The following is a 13,898-nucleotide window of genomic DNA, read 5'->3' on the forward strand; positions in this document are numbered from 1 at the left end:
GGGTACTATTTAAAGCTCTGATAGAATTCTTTAATGAGTAAATCATGGGGCACCTGGGTGGCTCAGTTGGTTGAGTGTCTGACTCTTGGTTTTGATTGGGGTGTCCTGATCTCAGGGTCATCGGATCCAGCCCTGCACTGGGGCTTTGTGCTCAGTGGGAAGGCTGCTTGAGGTTCTCTCTCTTTACCCTCGCCTTCTGCCCCTCCCCCACTTGTGCTTGTTCTCTCTATAGTAAGTAAATCCTAAAAAAGAAGTCTTAAATGTGTAAATTTGCTTTTACTGCTATTAAGGACCACTGGTGACTAATTTGCAAACTAGTATTTTATTTTGAACATAGAAGCTGGTAAAACCTAACAAAGTTTGCTATTTTGGTCTATCTTTTGAGTGAATTTAGAGAGAAGAGTAGATTTGACTAATTCGGTTTTAAACCCCAAGTTGTTGGATTTTAAAGGAATTTTTTAAAAAGAATTTTTATTTATTTATTTGACAGAGATCACAAGTAGGCAGAGACGCAGGCACAGACAGAAAGAGAGGGAAGCAGGCTCCCTGCTGAGTAGAGAGCCCGATGTGGGGCTCAATTCCAGGACCCTGAGATCAGGACCTGAGCAGAGACTTTAAGCCACTGAGCTACCCAGGTGCCCCTTTTATTATTATTATTATTATTTTTAAAGATTTTATTTATTTATTTATTTGACAGAGATCACAAGTAGGCAGAGAGGGAGAGAGAGAGGAGGAAGAAGGCTCCCTGCTGAGCAGAGAGCCCGATGTGGGGCTTGATCCCAGGACCCTGAGATCATGACCCGAGCCAAAGGCAGAGGCTTTAGCCCACTGAGCCACCCAGGCACCACTAGGTGCCCCTTTTAAAGAAATTTTGAAAAAAAAAAAAAATCATTTTTGGTGGTAGATCACTTTTTTTTTTTTTTTTTTTTTTTAAGATTTGTCAGAGAGAGAGCACAAGTAGGGGGAGTGGCAGGCAGAGAGAGGAAGAAGGAGGCTCCATGCTGAGCAGGGAACCCCATGCAGGGCTTGACCAACTGAGTCACCAAGGCACCCTGCACTTTCGTTTTTTAACTGAAATATAGCTGACACACAATGTGGCACTGGTTTCAGGTATATAGCATAATGATTTGACAGCTCTGTACATTATGCTCTGCTCACCACAAGCATAGCTATCATCAGTCACCATACAATGCTATTACACCATTGACTATATTCCCTATGCTATGCCTTTCATCCCTGTGACTTATTCTATAGCTGGAAGCCTGTATCTCCCACTCCTGTGAGAGTTTGACCTTTAATATCATACATTTACAAAATCAAAATTATGTACTATACAGGAAACTGTTTTTTTCCTTAAATTCAAGGCAAAGTACAATGTAGTCTATTGAAAGGTACCGGAAAGGAATTTAATAGATTTGAAATATATACACTGTTGTACGTGATGAGATGAGATGTTGAGCATTATTTTACACTCTCACAAATGTCTTCCATAGGTGAGATGGTTACCATTTCCGTAAGTTTTACTAGATTTACTTGCTTTTGGTGAATACTTTTTGTTTCAAATGTAAAAAAAGACTTAAAATGCTTAAAAATTTACAAATAGGTATGGACGCAGAACACTACAAGCCCTATATTCCACTTGTGAGTAATTTTGGCTTTCTTCTTTTGAGTTTTGAGACTGTTAGGAGAGAGGGGCATTTTCTCTAAGTGTTAAAGAATGGAATTCCAATAGTCTTCATACTGAGGTTTCCTTTAATTGCCAGGGAGGAAAGCAGGCTCATTCTTCCTGACACTGCAAAAAATCATTTAAAAAACCCCTGTTATTTCTACTAGAGAAACGTTGTTAGATACCAGGACCACAGTGGCTGGAGCCATGGCAGGTGAAAAGTAACCTGTTAACCTCTCACCCTGACTGGTTATATACCTAATAATGTGTGGTCTTGATGGTAATATTTAAACTGACAATTCCATTTTCTGGAAGGTGATGGAGGCAGTAATTTAACCTGCAATGCTGTATATGGTGGAAGTAAATAATGATGGTATCTCCATCACCTCCACTGCACAGATAATGCTTACCCTTCCCTCAAGTAATTTGGTTATTAAACAAAACCTGATTTATGAATGACTGTATACTAGTTAGTCCACCCATTAAATATTAAATAAAAATAAAAGCTTAATTCCTTTTTCAGAGATGAAGTTTTATAAAATTTCTAGTATTTTTCCCCCCATAATGCACTGGATCATCTTGCCTGCTTATACAACCTACTTGAAGACTACTGGCCTGTGAAACAAAGCAAGCCACTGGGTATGTAGTTGGCCCTGGTTCCTCTACTACCCCTGCCAAACAACTGAAAAAAAAGAAATGGAGAATGGATTTTTGCTTAACCCATGTCACCGTGGCAACATATTTTTGAAAATTTTTACTTCAGTAACTTATACTAGGAAGGGAATTTAAAATCAGATCTTAGGATAGCTGATATTTTCATTTCAAACTGTGATTGCATGTCCTATTTATTCAAAACGCAACAAGTCTTGATTTTCATTTTCCTGTTTAGCTTAAGCCCTTTTAGGTTAGATCTTTGGTGCTACTAGGTCAGCAATTTGGCCTGATTGTGTACTAGGAAGTTTAAGAGTTGTCAGAAATCAGGTCAGGCCTTTGTCAGACTGGGTGAGAAGTATTGCTCACCAGGGGAGATACACAAAGCTTACTATTCAGGTAACTGAGATAATGTTGCCCTCTGTTGCCAAAGTTCCTTTAGGTAAGGACATCAGGATATAAACTAGAGCTGGGCATAGGCCCCATCTAGTGGTGACTCAAAGAAAAGCATGTAAAGCTAAAAAAAAAAAAAAAAAAAAAAAAAAAAAAGGAAAGTCTTGCCCCAGTCTTTCTGTACAGATGAGCTACTAGTGATTTCCCTGAAACTCTTACCAGGAGGGTTAGAATGTGTGAAATTGTTAAAAGTGAAGCTCCTAAGTCTGTTATTCTCCACTGGAGAATATATTTAAAATAAAGAGGATCACTCAGGAATTATGTTTAAAATGCAGATTATACTCTGCTCTGTATGATCCGATCAGGTAGCTCTGGGACAGCACCCGCCTTCATAGACTTCTCCAAGTGCATCAAGTGTATTATAGACGAGCCCTTTCCCCTCCCTATTAGGAACTCAGTTACTTCTACAGAAGAGAAGCAGCCTGCACAGCAGAGGTGGCCACACACAATTTAGAGCTCAAACAAGATTTCACAGACTACTAAGGAACCTAAGATTTAGAAGGAATATGGAGATAGCTGGCCTAGTCCTTCCTTCAAAGAAGTTCAAACTGTTACTCAAACAGAAAGCTTATTTTTTTAACTTTTTATTTTGAAATAATTACAACTTCTCTTTTTAAGTATCTTCTGCAGTAAACTATCCAAATAGTTTTTTAGATTTTTTTTTTTCCTCCCTTTTAAGAAAAGAATTTGACCTAAATATTCTAAAAGTATCTTCTGGCACTAACCTTTCACAGTTCTCATTCCCTCCCTTCCTACACCTATAATCTAAATGTGGGTAATTCTGTTTGTCTAATTAATTGTTGCAAGAAATATGATTTTATATTAAAGAACATTTTTTTTTCTGTTTAGAGAGAGTATGCAAGAGATGGGGGGAGGAGAGAGGGAGAGAATCTATTGTTTTTAAAGATTTATTTATCTGAGAGAGAGAGCCCATGAGAGGGGACAGTGGGGGGGAGTTCAATCCCATGACCCTGAGATTAAGTTGTGAGCCAAAATCAAGAATTGGATGTTTAACTGACTGAGCCACCTAGGCACCCTCAAAGAAAAAAATTTTAATGGCTGTAGTCTGTGATCTTACTCTATTATTAGGAGACAAGAGCAATATTAGGAAGTAAACCAACTCTTAGTGGGAACTGGTACTGGGCCTAGGCTTTTACTTACAGGGCAAGTAAGGCACTACTACAACTATCTTCTAAAATGAGTAGTCTCTCTACTAGAGGAAGTGAGGCTCAAAATGTTACTGATCTGTGGGGCACCTGGGTGGCTCAGAGGGTTAAGCCTCTGCCTTCGGCTCGGGTCATGATCTCAGGGTCCTGGGATCGAGCCCCGCATCAGGCTCTCTGCTCAGCAGGGAGCCTGCTTCTCCCTCTCTCTCTCTGCCTGCCTCTCTGCCTACTTGTGATCTATCTCTGTCAAATAAATAAATAAAATATTTAAAAAAAAATGTTACTGATCTGTGCAGGATCACACAGCTAGAAGTTAAAGAGAGTATCTGGGACTTCGGTTTGAATGCAAGGTCTGTGCTCCTTCTGTTACGTGCTGCTTTGCACTAAAATCTACAAACAGACCTGCAATAATCAATTGCATTAACCACTTCTCAAACGAAAATATCTTTGGCCAGAACTACTGAAAAGGAGGAAAAGTAAAGCATTTTATAGCCACTATTCTGTCCTTATTTAGCTATGTACATCCAAAATACAACAGGATAATGTTCTGTGCAACACAGTGATGGAGAAAATAAAGGAAAGGAATAATCTACTATTGACTACATGACAACGCTGCTTGTGAACTTTTTATTCACTTCAAAATAAATATTGTGCTGTAAAACTGTCCAGAACTAAAATCTGTAGTATACAGCAGGCAAGTACAAAGGCTGGCCAGCACAGTGTGTTTCGTTGGAGTAAACCATTCTAAGTCAAGAGAGAAGAATGTCTGTCTACACCAGGTGCATACACCTCGGGGAAAAACACATTTACATCAGGGAGAAAGAAACAGATTAAAAGTTCCAAGAGAGAAACAACCTCTTACAAGTAAGAGTTTCTTGAGATTAACAGAAGTGAAGAAAACTTAAATGTTGTGAGGCTCTATTACGTGCCCAGTTTCTAGTTTAATACCTGGTAGAGAGCAGTTGCTAAATAAAAATTTGTTGAAAGAATTTCAGGCACTAGAATTTACATATTTTACATGGTCTCCGATTTAAACAACCTCCAATTTAAACAACCTATCAATTTCCTTCTTCATTATCTTTAGTTCATTAACTAGTTATATATACTGTAATTTACATAATAAATCTATTATTTAAAAACTTTCAATAGGTACAATTATGATCTTTCATTAGGCTGGACTGTGAATTGCTTGGATGAGATTTATTTTGGAATCACATTATCCAAGCAAGAAATACAATCAGTTCATAAGACACAACAAAAATGAAAGAAGTGAGACAATTATCTGCCTTAGAAGTTTATCGATAACCTCTTATATACACATACATATTCACAAAGTGGTTGAGAGTCCTTTTATACGATCCTTTAGATGAGGTTCAATGGCTGAGAACTCTACAATGAGACACATGGTTGGACAGAAATCATGACTGTCAATGATCTTTTCTTTCCCTAAACTTTATTATCCTTTAGTTGGGGAGAGAAAGAAGTCCATTTTCATCTGCTGTATCTAAGATTTTACAGATCACTGGAGATTCAACCTAAAGACAAAAACAATAAAGCCATTAAAAAGTTGCTAAACTGAATACGTTATTCAGTTTTCTTCTGCATGAATACATATGTATAAATCTGTTAAATGTATATTCACAAAAATGTAAAATTTTCCCCAAACTGATAAATAATATCAACCCATACATGCAAAAAGCTCTGTGAACTCTGACCAGGAAAAATACAGAGAAAGCCACTCTTAGGCATCATATAACCAAAGGCAATACCATAAAGTTTCTAGATAGAAACATAGGATAATATTTTCTTTTTAAAAAAAATTTTAAAGATTTTTATTTATTTGAGAGAGAGAGAGAGCAAAAATGAGAGAGAGAGAGAGAGAGAGAGAGAGCGCATGAGAGTGGGGAGGGTCAGAGGGACAAGCAGGGAGCCCGATGTGGGACTCGATCCCAGGACTCTAGGATTGTGACCTGAGCTAAAGGCAGTTGCTTAACTAACTGAGTGACCTAGGTGCCCTAGGGTTATATTTTCATGACTTTGGGGTAGCAACATTTTTTAGAACAAAATAAAGCACTAGCCATAAAAAGGAAAAACTGATTAAAATAAACTTGATCAAATAAACTTTTGCTCATCAAAAGACATTAGGAAAATAAATAGGTAAGCCACAGATTGAGGAAAGAAAGTGTGCACTATAAATAAAAGAACTCATATCCAGAATGTATCTGAACTTCTAAAAATAAGAAGACAAACAACAACAATAAAAAGGGGTAAAGACTAACAGATGACAGAGTCTCCTTGACCAAACTGAAGTAAGGATCCCCAATTCCTCTTTTTGGCTATGCCTCTTCTTGTACTTGTGCCCTGTAGTCCAGTTGTTGCAAGAATCCTGATAAGCCAGTGTAGAGAGAACCCCTCACCCTCAACACCTAATCAACCATTCCATAGCTCATCAAATTCCTCATCTCTCACCTTTGAGATCTGATCATCCTGGCCTGTCTTCAGCAGTAATCCTGTTGACTCAGTTAAGCTGATGTCTCCTTTTAGTAATTTTCCATCCACTGAGCCACCCCCACGCTGCCACCTTCTGCTCACTGGCTGTACATCCCCAGCTGTCTTGGCTGTATGTAGTGTTACGCTGGATCTCTCTTTCCTACTGTGAAAGTCTTGACACACTTATTGCCAACAGTCCTGAATAAAGACTGTTTTAATAAGTGTCAGAATAATTTTTCTTAAAAAAAAAAAACAAAAAAAAACTTGGCTAGGCACTTCACAAAGATCTATGAATGAACAATCACAAGAAAAGCTGCTCAACACCATTTTCCATATGGGAAATACATATTAAAATGACTAAAGTGGCTAAAAGAAAAAAACACTCCGGATACCAAATGTTGAGGAGGATGTGGAGGATGTAGAACACTTGGACTCTTGTGTATTACTGGTAGGAATATAAAATGGTACAAGCACTTGGATGACTATTTGGTAAAAGCTAAACATGTATTTAGTCTATGATTTAGTTCCACACCTAGGTACTTACCCAAAAGAAATGAAAATACATGATCACAAAATGACTTGTTAAAAAAAATGTTCACAGCAGCCTTATTCACATAATAAAAAATGAGAAACCCAAATGTTCATATAGAAGAATGAATAAGCAAATGTGTATACAAATGAATACTATTCAGTACTAAAAAGAGAATGAAATACTGGAGTGACATGGCTGAGTCAAAAAACATGCCAAGTTAAAGAGGGCAGGCATAAAAAACAATATACTGTATGATCCCATTCATGTGGAATAAAAAAAAAAAAAACAGGCAAAACTGCTCTATGGTGTCAGGAAGAAGAAAAGGGTATCTGTGGGGGCTGGGGTCTTGACATAAAAGGGGTATAAACCATTTTTCTGCAGTGACAGATAGATACCTTGTTTTGGGTGATAGTTCCATCAGTATATAAAATTATCAAAGTGTATCAAACTCAACACTTAAGATCTCTGCATTTTATTTTTTGTAAATTGTACCTCAATAAAAAAGATTTTAGCTTTTATGAGATAGTATGGGGACTACATTAAATTTCGGAGATTACTGAGGGTCCTTTCAAGACTTAATTCTTAAAAACAGAAACATGTTCCCAAACTGAATTCCCGAGTATTATTTTTGTACTTACCCCAAGGATATACTGACAGGAGTGAGGCTCTAGCATATATACAGTAACAGCATGAGGAGAATCTGATTCTTTACACCTGAAACAGAGAACATTTTATTTTTATCTTTTTCAAGATTTTATTTATTGATTTGAGAGAGAAATCACAAGTAGGCAGAGAGGAAGACAGAGAGAGGAGGAAGAAGGCTCCCTGCTGAGCAGAGAGGCCAATGCGGGGCTCGATCCCAGGAACCTGAGATCGTGACCTGAGCAGAAGGCAGAGGCTTAACCCACTGAACCACCCAGGAGGCCCCAGAGAACGCTTTAAAGTACTGCCCAAACCATACAAAAGTATTTTTATTTTAAAAAGACTTAATTAATTGAGAGAGCGAGCGAGCGCACATATGTGCACACAGGTGAGTTGGGGCCGGGGTAGGTGGTGGGGAGGTGCAGAGGGAGAGGGAAAGAGAATCCCAAGCAGACGCCTTGCTGACCCCAGAGCCTGCCATGGGCTTTGATCTCATGACCCTGTAATCAGGGCCTGAGCTGAAATCAGGAGTCAGCTGCTTAACCAACTGGTGTACAAAAGTATTTTTAACTATTTTCCTTTTAAGCTATACAAATCTCATGTAGGTAGCCCTGTATAACTTAATATAATAAATAACTGAAATAATATAAAAACCATTGTAACTTACAAATAAATAATTATATTGAAATAATTTTAGTATTTTATTTATCTTTAAATATTTTACTTATTTCTATTAGAGAGAGCGCACGAGTGAACAGAAGAAGGGGGAGAGGGAGAGAATCTCAAGGAGATTGCACCCTTAGGACGGAGCCAGATGTGGGGCTCAGTCTCATGACCCTGGGCTCATGACCTGAACTGAAACCAAGAGTCGGCCACCCAGATGCCCCAATATTTTATTTATTTTTAAAAACAAGTTTCTATATCTTTTAAAGTTTCTTGCTCTCTTCCTCTCTTTCCTTTTTTTTTTTTTTTTAAGATTTTTTATTTATTTAACACAGAGAGAGATCAAAAGTAGGCAGAAAGGCTGGCAGGACGGGGAGGAAGCAGCCCGACATGGGGCTCGATCCCAGGACCCTGAGATCATGACCCGAGCCAAAGTCAGAAGCCTCAGTCTCTGAGCCACCTAGGCGCCCCTTCCTCTTTCTTTCTTTCTTTCATCTCTGCAACCAATGCGGGGCTCAAAGTCTCAACCTCGAAATCGAGTCGCATGATCCACTGACTGAGCCAGCCAGGTACTCCAATTTTAATATTTTGGAATAAAGTAATAATTTTATATTAAATCAATCCATATATTATTATGCATAAATATAATTATTCACAATTATATTTTACATTTTTTTTTAAGATTTTATTTATTTGATAGAGAGATCACAAGCAGGCAGAGAGGCAGGCAGAGAGAGAGGAGGAAGCAGGCTCCCCGCTGAGCAGAGAGCCCGATGCGGGGCCCGATCCCAGGACTCCAAGATCATGACCTGAGCCGAAGGCAGCGGCTTAACCCACTGAGCCACCCAGGCGCCCCATATTTTACATTTATATAAATTTTTTTTTAATATTTATTTACTTATTTGACAGAGATCACAAGTAGGCAGAGAGAGAGAGGGAACCAGGCTCCCCGCTGAGCAGAGAGCCTGATGCGGGACTCGATCCCAGGACCCTGAAATCATGACCTGAGCTGAAGGCAGAGGCTTAACCCACTGAGCCACCATTTATATAAACTTTTACCCACTGGAAGCAGATTAAAGAGAAGCATAAAGCATGAACTGATGGTCCAACTTACTTTAGTTTTACAGTGACCTGTCTTGGTTTGTCAGTTATATCACAAATATCTCCATTCCCATAAAAATGTGACACCATCCTAAACCAGAGAAACACACAAGTTTTATTAACCAAAACTTCATTAATTCAGAGTAATTGTAATGGGGAAGGTGAGAAAATGGTTAGAGGGATCAGTTTTGCATTAGTTATAAAATATTTTTAGGGTCATGTCACCAAGAAAATCAGATTCTATAAGGAGAATATAAAACTGAAATACTGTGGAATGATTTAATTAATAATCTTCAATTTGCCTATCATTTTTTGTGTACAAACAGTTAAGGTTAAAGGGTTTTTTAAAAAGTCCTTTTGAAGTGAACTATTTCTTGAGCCCTGTGTATTTACTTTGTGGCACATTTTTCCCTTTTTGCCATCCTCCAGCCAGCTCCACTCATTAAAAGACTGTCATGCAGGTATACAAAAGTAGAGCCTAGGTTAATATACAATTTCTAGATGAGCAGGATCTAAAAAATTTTTTAATTTCGCTAGCCTTATGCTCCTGTGCTTCAATATGCGTTGCTCATAACACCATGACCTACTTCCACATGAAACATACCTGAATGTAAGAAAAGTCAATCTTGTTTAGCATATTCTAATACTTAAATGCCCATCGCTTAATTTTGCTAACTTTGATTCTGGTTAGCCCAAGAAGTCAATACATTCTTTTTTTTTTTTTTTTTTTTAAATTTTATTTATTTGACAGAGATCACAAGTGGGCAGAGAGGGAAGCAGAGAGAGAGCAGAGAGCCTGATGCGGGGCTCGATCCCAGGACTCTGAGACCATGACTTGAGCCAAAGGCAGAAGCTCAATCCACTGAGCCACCCAGGCGCCCACATTTGTTTTTTTTTTTTTTTTTTTAAGATTTTAATTTTTAACCCAATGTGGGGCTTGAACTCACAACCCTGAGATCAAAAGTCCCACACTCTATGGACTGATGCAACCAGGCACCCTGAGGTCAGCACACTCTAAAAACAGAGTCTCTTAATGCCATCTGTGCTAGGAAGGACAAAGTTAATACCCAAGAAAGAAGAATGAATAATTTAAGATTGTCCAAGTAAGAGACTACAAGAAAACTAAAGCTTAGTTATTCTTGCTGTAACAAGATGTAACTCAAAGAAGTTGTGAGATAGTTTTTCAGAGAGCCACTGTTTATTTTCAATCATAACCTCATAGAGGTCAAGTGACAAGGGAAATGCTAGAATAAATTAAAATAGAATTAACTAACTTGAAAAGGTAAACAGAACACATGGAAGAGGCAATGCTTTCTAACAGCTTTCTGACCTAATGGCTGGAATTAAGCCAGTGTCACGAGGCAGCCCCCAGCACTCTCTCTCACCACACCACCACCGCTGCTAACGGCAACAGCCAGAATTTACTACAAGCTGTTGCAGGCACTTGTGTTACATACATGATCGTTAAAATGTCATAACAATCCTATGAGGCAAATGCCAGTAAACAAGAAAAATGAGACTTAAGAAGATTATGTAATTTACCCAAGGTAGTAAGTGAAGAGCCAGCATTTGAATCCAGCCCCCCACCCCAATTCCCGACACCCACCACTTCTGCAACTGTGTTCTTAATTATCTTAGGAAAAGAAAACTAATTTAAAAGATGTCCCTGAGAAAAACTGACCGGAGATTTTACTTAATGTTTAAATTTTATGCTTCTCAATATTCTGAGTTTTAAATATTCTAATCCAGAGGCAAATAAGGTTAATCTTTACCTGACTGTCTGGGTACCATCATCTTGAAGGTGATAGGCTCTAGCAGTATTCTTCTTAGCCCATTCAATATGCTCTTCTTGGTTCCATGTACCCACAACCACAGAGGTCTTCCCACTATCTTTGTCCTAATATATGAAAAGGTATTTGTAAGGAATCCTTGATATCATCAAGTACACATTTATCCTGATGGCCTATAAGTTATAGTCCTTATCTTCACCTGCATACTGCAGATGAGTGTTTAGATGTTAGTCAAACAATGCTAGTCAAGTCTGTTACCTTCTTTGTTCCTTGTTTCTCTGAATAATGTAACTACTTCCTGGTCAGGCTAGCTCCACATGCAGTTATGTTTGACTCTTTTATTTCCTTCCTCTCCTACATTTATTGGTTTTGTCCATTGTTTTCCTGGAGATGTTCTTGGCTTCAGACTCTTCCTCTACATTTCCAATGCCAGCATCTCACCCCTCCAACCAAGAGTTTAATTTCGCATACCTAAGTGATGTAACTGCATACTACTATGATTCTTCTTTTTTTTAAAAAGTAGGCTCCACACCCATCATGGAACGCAGTGTGGGCTTAAACTCCCCTGAGATTAAGACTTGAGCTAAGATAAAGAGTCGGACACTTAACCAACTGAGCCACCCAGGTGCTCCACTACTGTGACTCTTAATTAAATCTCTGGCCTATATCTCTTACCTGCAGACCCACTGAGCCTAACTCCATTCTACTTCTACTCTTTCAAATGCCAATCTGCAAGTTATATCAGTATTCACAGTACTTACTTGATATCACGCTTATTTCTGTATCAAGACTGTCTGTTCAGAAACTTCCTTCCCCATTATGTTAATTTTTTTATTTTTTATTTTATTTTATTTTTTAAGATTTTATTTATTTATTTGACAGACAGAGATCACAAGTAGGCAGAGAAGCAGGCAGAGAGAGGAGGAAGCAGGCTCCCTGCTGAGCAGAGAGCCTGATGCGGGGCTCGATCCCAGGACTCTGGGATCATGACCTGAGCCGAAGGCAGAGGCTTTAACCCACTGAGCCACCCAGGCGCCCCAATGTTAATTTTTTTAAACACGAACTGTATACTGTCTTATATGAGGACTTCTCTCCTTTTATTTCCTCTCCCCTCCCTTCCTTCCTGTCTTCCTTTCCTTCTTCATGTTTCATGCTAGGCAACATGCTGAGCACTAGAATTTAGCATACATGTGATTAGTAGAATTAGAAACCCTTACAGTGGTAGATGAAAGAGGCACAGCCACTGCTGCTAGCAGAGCTTACTGTCTAGTGGAAGAGACAATGATTTAACATTCTTTTAGCAACCAGACTGTAAGTTACTAGATAGACAGGGACTGAAGCTGCAAAGTGAAATGTTTAAGAGGCTGGATATGGGGAAGTCTGGGTGGCTCAGTGGGTTAAGCCTCTGCCTTCAGCTCAGGTCATGATCTCAGAGTTCTGGGATCCAAACCCCCATGAGGCTCTCTGCTCAGCAGGGAGCCTGCTTTCCCCTTTCTCTCTGCTTCCCTCTCTGCCTACTTGTGATCTCTCTCTCTCTGTCAAATAAATAAATAAAATCTTTGAAAAATCTTTAAAAAGAATAAAAGAGGCTGGATATGGAGCAAGACTGTCTGCGTCAGAACTCCGGTTTCATCATTTACTCCGAATGTGGTTTTAGGCAAGTTACTAAACTCATATCCTCACCTTGGAAGAACAACAGTCACCTCTTAATGGTTGTTATGAGGATCGAGTTAATATGCATACTTAGAACAGCGCCTGGTATACAATGAGTATTATATTTGTTAGCTACTATTATTTGTTTATCTCCCAAAGCTTCTAGCAGAGTCCCTCAGAAAGTTCTAGTTTATATGACCTTGGGCAAAATGAGTTTGATAAAACCTAGTGTTGGCAAGTGTATGGAAAAAAAAAGTCATGTGTGTGCATGTGTGTATTTTAAAGTAATTGTTAATGGGAATGCCTTACAACTTTTTGGAAGGCAATGTTATATATTTATTTATATTTATTTATTTAATTTATTTGCCAGAGAGAGAACACAAGAAGGGGGAGCGGCAGGCAGAGGGAAAAGCAGGCTCCCCGCTGAGCAAGAAGACTGATGCAGGACTCAGTTCCAGGACTCTCAGATCATACTTAAGCTGAAGGCAGATGCTTAGCCAACTGAGCCACCCAGGCGTCCCTGGGAGGCAATATTCAGTATGCATACATTTTGACCAGCAAATCCATTGCTAGAAATGTGCCTTATGAATATACTTGCAGATGTTTACCAACAAAACTATTTATAAATGCTCACTAAGATGCTATCACAGCAAAAACTGGAAATCATTCAAAGATCTGTCAGTAGAGATCTGGCTAAATACATTGTGAGTATAAATATACTCCTCTGTACCTGCTAAAAAAAAAATGAGATCAGCTGTTGATAGCACAGAAAGATCTCCAAGATACTAACTGAAAAGAATAAGTGCAGAACAGTAGTATTTACTAGTTATACTACCATTTATGTATATGCCTTTTTTTTTTCTTGAGGAGGGTTAACTAAGAAAATGTTAACAGCAATTACTTTTGGAAATGGGACAATGGTGGAGGAGAATTTTACTATTCATTCTAAATTTCTGGAACATATTCCTTTAATTTAAAACAAAGCAACTGGGGTGCCTGGGTGCTCAGTCATTAAGCATCTGCCTTCGGCTCAGGTGATGATCCCAGGGTCCTGGGATCTAGCCCTGCATTGGGCTTCTTGTTCAGCAGAA

The 13,898-nt window shown here is 38.7% G+C and overlaps 1 protein-coding gene across 1 annotated transcript in view; it reads right to left on the bottom strand.

The window, feature by feature from the left end:
• Positions 1-4,544: 4,544 nt before the first annotated feature.
• The window catches only part of ERLEC1 (endoplasmic reticulum lectin 1), a 30,873-nt gene continuing 21,519 nt past the window's right edge, over positions 4,545-13,898 (bottom strand). The window contains exons 11-14 of the mRNA XM_032877792.1: positions 11,137-11,261; positions 9,378-9,455; positions 7,597-7,672; positions 4,545-5,471 (exon numbers count right to left, since the gene is read on the bottom strand). Coding sequence (XP_032733683.1) covers positions 5,400-5,471; positions 7,597-7,672; positions 9,378-9,455; positions 11,137-11,261 — 351 coding nt within the window. The 3' untranslated portion in view covers positions 4,545-5,399. The remainder of the gene's footprint in view (positions 5,472-7,596; positions 7,673-9,377; positions 9,456-11,136; positions 11,262-13,898) is intronic.

The sequence above is a fragment of the Lontra canadensis genome, unplaced genomic scaffold, assembly GCF_010015895.1.
Source record: "Lontra canadensis isolate GAN:19392208 unplaced genomic scaffold, GSC_riverotter_1.0 scaffold61, whole genome shotgun sequence".
Lineage (NCBI taxonomy): Eukaryota > Metazoa > Chordata > Mammalia > Carnivora > Mustelidae > Lontra > Lontra canadensis.